The 7569-nt window shown below is 38.1% G+C and overlaps 1 protein-coding gene and 1 long non-coding RNA gene across 2 annotated transcripts; one reads left to right on the top strand and one right to left on the bottom strand.

The window, feature by feature from the left end:
* The first annotated feature begins 449 nt into the window (after window positions 1-449).
* Window positions 450-3353, top strand: LOC131006609 (uncharacterized). Its single transcript, XM_057933785.1, has 4 exons — window positions 450-828; window positions 1326-1383; window positions 2507-2526; window positions 2700-3353. The coding sequence occupies exons 1-4, from the start codon at window positions 640-642 to the stop codon at window positions 2811-2813; spliced, it is 381 nt and encodes a 126-aa protein (XP_057789768.1). The 5' UTR covers window positions 450-639; the 3' UTR covers window positions 2814-3353.
* Window positions 1529-2491, bottom strand: LOC131006610 (uncharacterized). Its single transcript, XR_009095629.1, has 2 exons — window positions 2156-2491; window positions 1529-1785 (listed from the first exon to the last, which is right to left on the bottom strand). It is a non-coding gene; the product is annotated as an uncharacterized LOC131006610 (long non-coding RNA).
* Window positions 3354-7569: the final 4216 nt, after the last annotated feature.

Raw genomic sequence — 7569 nt, 5'->3', positions numbered from 1 at the left:
TTTAGCTCCTTCCTTTAATTTTATAGAGACATGAGAATTTATTTAGAACTACTTTGATTTACAGTTTTTGAGAAGTCAGTATTTTCACATCTGGATGCTGTGGATTTTATATCCGTATTTGAGTATGAGTATTCACTACAAAAAAAACTATCGGACACCGACGGAATTACCGACGAAATGTATTCCGTCACAAAATACCGATGAATTTGCAGTTCTAGAGACAATAACGCCGGGAAAAGTTCCCGCGAATTTACCGACGAAATCAACGAGGGAATTGCGATGGAATATTATCGACGGACTCAATACCGTCGTAAAATTTTTAAAATTTAATACTTTTAAATTTAATATTGAAATCAGCGACGAAATGTTATCCGTTGGTAAATAGCGACGGAATTACCGACGGATACTTCCGTCGGTGTGCCCTAAAAAAGTTAAAAAAAGTCGCGGCTTACTTAGGCGGACGCAGCTTTCGATTTCACAAAGTTTCCCCCATCTATTTTTCATCTCCTTCGAAAACACCACACATCCCACTTCAAATTCCCAATTGCCGGCGAGCTGGCCGTCCCCACAGCCTCCCACGGTCGCCCCCTCCGACTCGCGAGACTCTCGCGCCTCTGCGTTGGACCAACTCTGCCGTCGATGTGTAGATCCACCTCCGCCAACACCTCGCCGCCGCTGCAGAGGAGGTGCCGACCTCCGACGCCCGACGCCAGCAGCCGCTCGCCGTCCGACGCCAGCAGCCACTGCCGTCTCGGAGTCCAATTTGAGGTTAGATTTGACGCCACCGCCGAGGATTTGCAGTCAGCCACCGCCGTCTCCCAATCAAAGGTGTGTATTAATTTATTTATTTTAAATTTCAGTTAATTAATTACTCCAAAACTTAATTTCACCCTCAATTTTTTGTTTTTTTAATTTAATTTCAGTAGCTGCTATAATTAGTAGATTGTAGAAATTGTCGGCCAAAGCTTGGGCATATATATGTATATTTTATGAATTATGATGTGGTGTCTGCATCTCGTAAGTATTATATTTTGGTTTTATGTTATGTTTTGCAATTCTTTGGTCTTTGGTTCTGATATTGTCTGCAATTGTTGTAGATGTTTTTGGTTGAGTTGGATGAAGACGAGCACCAATTTCTTATTTATTTTTGCTTCTGTTGTAGCCTTTTGTAAATTGGCAATAAGAAGCAGGGTTGCGTGTATCGGATTAAAACTATTGGTTAGATATACTCCTGCATCTGATGTTCTCATTGTTCTTTTATTCTCTCTCTTGTTTGGGTCTTTTGAATTTTATTTTAATAGGCTATAATTGTTTGTTATAATTAGGTTGCTCGCTGTACAAAGATAATCAATCCAAACACTGGAGATGCAAAGTATATTATCAGGGCGAGTTTGATAGTGTGATATAAAAATGAAGATATTAATTATATAGAGATAATTAATCCAACTTTTATGAGTTTAATTATTTAATCTTTTGTTTGATAGCTAATAAATAATGTATGTATAACTTGTTTTGGATGTTTGATAGGTTCTACTAAAATGCATATAATCTATACATATTTTTAATAACATTGTCTAAGTGATAGTATATCTGGTGAAATTACCATACTACCCTCCACTTAATTCTCAAATTATCCGATGAACCCTTCACATAATTGGGAGAAAATTAAGCAAAAATTACCGCCTACCAAGCTGTGAAGGTCGCTGAATACTGGAAGACCAACGAATAACTTGATCTCATCCCATCAACCTCATGCTATTGGAGCTTTCTCACAATTGACATCATCTGCAATTTGAGCAGTAGCAGAGGCTCTGAGAGTGAAGTCCACAGCATAATTTGAAGGCCATTTCAAGCTTTGATTGTGAATGAAGCAACACGTTTTTGAATTATTGTTCTTCAAATTGCAGATTTTGGCACCCAAATTCTTGCTAAAACTAAACAGCCCAGCATCAAATTTATTCCTAAATCCACCTGTGAGCTTCGAATAGCTAAAATATCCATACTTGCATAAAAGTCAAATGAAAAAAGATATATTTAACAATACCCCAACAAAATTGAATCTTTAGCCCCAAATCTTAGGGCGTCTTCTTCTGCGAGAAAATTGACTTACACATCCACATCCATGTACTTATATATGCATATAAAATTGGTGCACCTGCATTTCTTTCTCTCTCGTCGACTTGCAATTAGAGAGAGAAAGTTCTTGCTTGATACAGAGATCCCTATTCCGATACTGCTCCATGAACGCTGGGAATTTGTTGGTTTTGTTGAAGTAGGTTGAGGGATAAAATGGTCAACGGAAAAACTAATCTAAATCACTGTTCAAAAAATATAATTGAACTGGGGGTCTTGGAGGGATGACTTTTCTAAGTGGAATAGTGACTTTGGTGCGGGCTTCCCATTTACTGCGGGCCTGGAACATTAGTGGTGAAGCCTATCAAACAACATGTTTAGGGGAGATAAATAAGCTAATACCCCCTTGTAACCCCTAACAAACACGCCCTCAATGTCAAGCAAATTGCAATGGTACACTTGTTCGCCCTTTTATTTTACCTTTTTTTTTATTTGAGATGAGAAATTATGATGAATTCTAATATTATATTGATGTTGTGGGTGATGAGAATTTTAATATTTGGATTTGTTGCATTTGCATGGGTGTTAATTAGTGGAGTGATTTGCATTTTCTTTGGTTTTTGAAGATAGTGGGAGGAGTTTCTAGTGCGAGAGGTTCACGTGGGAGAGGAGGAGGTTCTAGTGGTAGGGGTGCTCCATCATCTTCAAACCCTACATCATCCACAAGATGCATGAATTAGTTGCTTCACAGAGTCAGCCTATGGATGATGATTCTGATCCGCCAGAGATCGATATGAACAAAGTGTATGTAGAGGCTGTTGGTGGACTCGACAAGAAGAAGAGAATGTTTGGAGTTGGTGGACTTGCAGCCAGCTATAGGAGCAGTGAGCAGTCGAGTGGTACATCTCAGTTCCATGGCCATACTGTCGATCCACAACGGCTTGTGGACATGGAGCTGCAGTTGCAGGATGCTTTAGCGGAGATAGCACGTCAGAAGGAGGAGATGAGGCAGAAAGAAGAGCAGATCGATGCTCGATTTGAGGCTCAGCAGCGTATGTTCGAGGACGCTCAGCAGCGTATGCTCGATCGATATTGGCTAGGCTTCCACCTGGATCTACAGGACCCACTCCACCCACCAGACCATCATCTTGATTATTATGTTGTGTTCTGTACTTTAAATTGAATATTTGACTATTTGTCTATTTCTATTATGTTTCTTAACACTTGAATATTTTGTTATGTTATGACATATGAATGATATTTTAGAATTTTAATATTTTATTGATTTTGTGTTTTGGTGATTGGTGTATTGATAATATAGTAGAATAAAAGTGTATAATAGGACGTCGATAATTGGGTAGAGCAAATTATAATTTTTTTTATTTTTTTTAAATTAGCGACGGAATTGTAGTTCGTCGTTAAATATGGAACGGACAAATAGCGACGGAACAGTAGTCCATCACTAAAGTTGGCCAGCCGAATAACGACGGAATCTCAGTCCGCTGCTAAATAGCGACGAAAAATTCCGTCGCTATTTCCGTCGCTGATTTCTGACGATGCGCTCGTCGTCGTTCACCATCGACGGCCTCATCGTCGTCAATTCCGTCGGAAAATTAGCGACATAAATGAAATTTCGTTGGTATTCAACTTAGCGACCACATTTCCGGCGACGAACGGCTTTCGTCGGCCGTCAGTCGGTGATCGAAATTAGCGACGAAAATTTAGGGATCAGCGACGGAAAATTCCGTCGCTAATCGCCCAGTTTCTTGTAGTGATTTGAATAATTTGAGATAATTATTTGAATGAGAATGATGAACTCGGAAGTGAGATATGAGTCTGTTAAGACGTTTTTGAAATTTTAGCATTTTTGACGATGAATAGTACTCCCTCCGTCCGCCAAAAGTAGACCACTTTGGCTAGGCACGAGAATTAATAAAATTGGTGATAATTTTGATGTAGTGGAGAAAGGGTCCCACCACTTTATGAGATGTGTGGTTGAAATTGAATTTGGGGTGGTTTTTTTGTAAATAAAGAGTGTTTGTAAGGATAAAAGATTAAAGTGAATGGTGGGACCATTTCTATAAAAGGAAAGTGGTATACTCTTTACGGACGCCCGATATAGTAAAAGTGGTCCACTTTTGGCGGACGGAGGGAGTAATAATTATTATTTCGTCTTTTTGTCGACTTTCAAAATCTTATGTGCACGTCGTCGAGAAATATTCTTAGTTTTTCGATACGAGTCCAATAATAAAAGTTTTTGTTTTTGGACGACAAGTGAATAGTAAACCGGGATTTATCGATAAACGAATAGAGCTCGTTTATTTAAAATTTCGAGAACGAGCTTGCGTTTTCTATATTTATATAGAATTATGAGTGTAATGAAAGTGAGTAGAGGTTGAGAGGGCGAGTTACGAAGAGTATGGGTAGTTAGTCGTTAAAACGAGACGAAACGAGATATTTAACGATTAATAAAAGGATTAAATTCCTAAATATCTACCTACCCTACCCTTAACCACCCCACCCAACCGCCCAAAGCCCCCACTTACTTAAATATCTCGGCTGATGCAGCCAAACACTTAATCACTTTAATCACACATGCACTAACACCTGAAACACACACCACACTCACGCTTATTTCCATTAAAGCTTGGGTGGAGCTTTTGAGCTCCGTTTTGAGCGAGGAGACGAGCTCCGATCATCTTTTCAAATACGTATCTAGGTAGGTGTCATCCCTACCTTCTTTTTGATGGTTAGATTTTCGAGTTTAGTCGACGTCGAGAAACGTCGATTGTCGACTTTATTTTGAAACGATGTCGGATCATTGTAAAATTTTAATATGTTGTTCCTAGCATATAGTTGAGCATGTTTAGTGAAGTAAGTAAGAACGGAACAAACTGTAGCTACGAAACAAATGAGGGCATCCCCGTCCTTGTTCGCCGTTTAGCTCATCTTTCGATTTTCGTTTGATCGTTTTGACTTGATATTTGTGCTTAGGAGTATGCTAGGATTGTTATATTTTAAATTCGTATTTTTCCAAGCACAAAATTGTGTGAGTTTTGTAGAACATGATTGTTTAATTTCGTGAAGTATGGGACGTTGCATGATAAATGTTTTTGCGTATATGTGTTCTAGGATGTCACTTGAGCATGCTAGTTTAATTTAGAAGTTTTTGAGAAATGATAGAAAAGAGAAGAATGAGAACCGAATGTTTGATGAGCATGAGTAAGTGTTGAGCTTTTTGAGTCTGGCGGTGGAATTCAGCTCTGTCGAGTTGGTCAACTCTGGCGTGTGAATTTCAGCTCTGTCGAGTTAGTCAGCTCTGGCGGGTGAAATTCAGCTCTGGCGTGTGAATTTCAGCTCTAGCGTGTGAATTTCAGCTCTGCCGAATGGTCAGCTCTGGCGTGTGATTTTCAGCTCTGCCGAGTGGTCAGCTCTGGCGTGTGATTTTCAGCTCTGCCGAGTGGTCAGCTCTGGCGTGTGATTTTCAGCTCTGCCGAGTTTGTCAGCTCTGGCTGCCAAGTCAGCGCTGACAAGACAGTAGGGATATACTCCCTCCGTCCGCCAAAAGTGTACCACTTTGGCTAGGCACGAGATTTAATAAAATTGGTAATGATTTTGATGTAGTGGAGAAAGGGTCCCACCACTTTATGAGATGTGTGGTTGAAATTGAATTTGGAGTGGTTTTTTTGTAAATAAAGAGTGTTTGTAAGGATAAAATATTAAAGTGGATGGTGGGACCATTTCCAAAAAAGGAAAGTGGTATACTCTTTGCGGACGCCAAATATAGTAAAAATGGTACACTTTTGGCGGACGGAGGGAGTAATTGTTAAGTTTTAATTCCTTATTTGAGTTTAGGTTAATAAATGAGTTTTCTTTTATAATGACCCTTCTTCTCATCGATTCTTCATAGCAATGAAGGTGCTTTTGGGAAGTAAAGACATGGGGAGAGAGTGATATTCCCCGTTAATACAAGACGGAACGAGGTGGGCTTTCTTAAACACGTATATAGAAATCCCCTGCATGCAGGCCTCTTATACGAAATGAGATGAATGACACGATATAATTGTTAAGTTTCGATTTTATGAAAATGATCAAATGATGAATCGTTCTTTATGAAATGCAATGAAGAGAATTGTTTATGAAAGCTTGAACTGAAAATATATTTTGAAGTTATTGCATTGCCAAATATTTGATGTTTTGGTATGTTATCTATCTGCTTGAGATGAAGAATTCAGTCATATGCTAGTGTAGATACTAGTAAGGATTTGTGTACATTGAGGTGGTCGTGAGTCATCTTTCAGGTTGGCCGATCACAGTGCTGCAGAGGGAGGCCTCCCTCTCAGTACTTGATGTTATAACAGATATGATACTTACTTGATGAGAAAGTCTGCGCAGACAACTTTGAGGAAATGAAAATGAGTTTAGCTAATACAGGGCCTTACTACAAATTCCTTGTATTATGCATATGAAATGGCAATGACAATATTTATAGCTTTATAAGAATGAGATGTTTGGCATGTGTTCACTGAGTGCTTTTGTACTCAGCCCTGCATATGTTTTCTAAATGTGCAGGTTGAGCCGATGTGGTGATGGTGCTGCAATGAGCGGAGTCTCCAGGGTTGTTAATAAATGAAGTTAACCTGTCTAGAATATGTCTTCATACATATGTCTAGCTACTTTCAGCTGCAAAATACTTTCGATGTTATGTTATGTTATGTCGTATCTTGAGTCTTAAGAGAATGGTTTCTTATGATGTATAACTTGAATTAATGATATTAATTAAGTTTTTATGTTGTCTTTCATAGACTGTTTAAATGAGTATTAATGAGAAATTATGACGAGTTTTCTTAAGTTGAGTAATCTTTACAGTTCTAAATGACGCCCCTTTCTTCCCCTTATTCTTTAATCCCATCCCTAGTCGTAGATCACTCTACTTAATATCCTTAGTTAAGGCGGGCTGCGACATTATATAACTAATGTATTACAAAGTAGGGCTATATAACTTGTAGATTTATGAGATGGGGCTATTAAAAGATTTTCCTCTAATATTATTATAGGTTATTTTTGTGGCTAAAATCAACATTTCCTTAAGTAAAATAATTAATTTAATATTTGCCTCATTTTTATTGGGTTATTTGTAATACCTTGTTTCCTCAAGCTAAGTTTAGAATAATTTTGAACTTAGAATTTAAGATGATTCACGCCGGATAAAAAAAATGATTTAATTTAATTCCAATAAAAATGATTTACAAATCTATTTGTAAATTTAGTTATTAAATTTATATGCGTAGCATATTTATTAATTAAGCATTCAAATATTTGCACGAGCTTTTAATTAGCTAACCCTGAGGATTTATTACAGTCCGATTATTAAATTCTGTGGGATTTTAATTGTCATTCTCGCCTTCAACTCACTTTCACTCAAGGCTTTCATATCAGCCACCTTTTTACCAATCTTCAACTCACTTTCACTCAAGGCTTTCCTATCAGCCACCT

Source organism: Salvia miltiorrhiza, chromosome 1, assembly GCF_028751815.1.
Source record: "Salvia miltiorrhiza cultivar Shanhuang (shh) chromosome 1, IMPLAD_Smil_shh, whole genome shotgun sequence".
Lineage (NCBI taxonomy): Eukaryota > Viridiplantae > Streptophyta > Magnoliopsida > Lamiales > Lamiaceae > Salvia > Salvia miltiorrhiza.
Note: the sequence above shows the minus strand (reverse complement) of the source record. Positions and strands in the feature narration are given on the sequence as shown.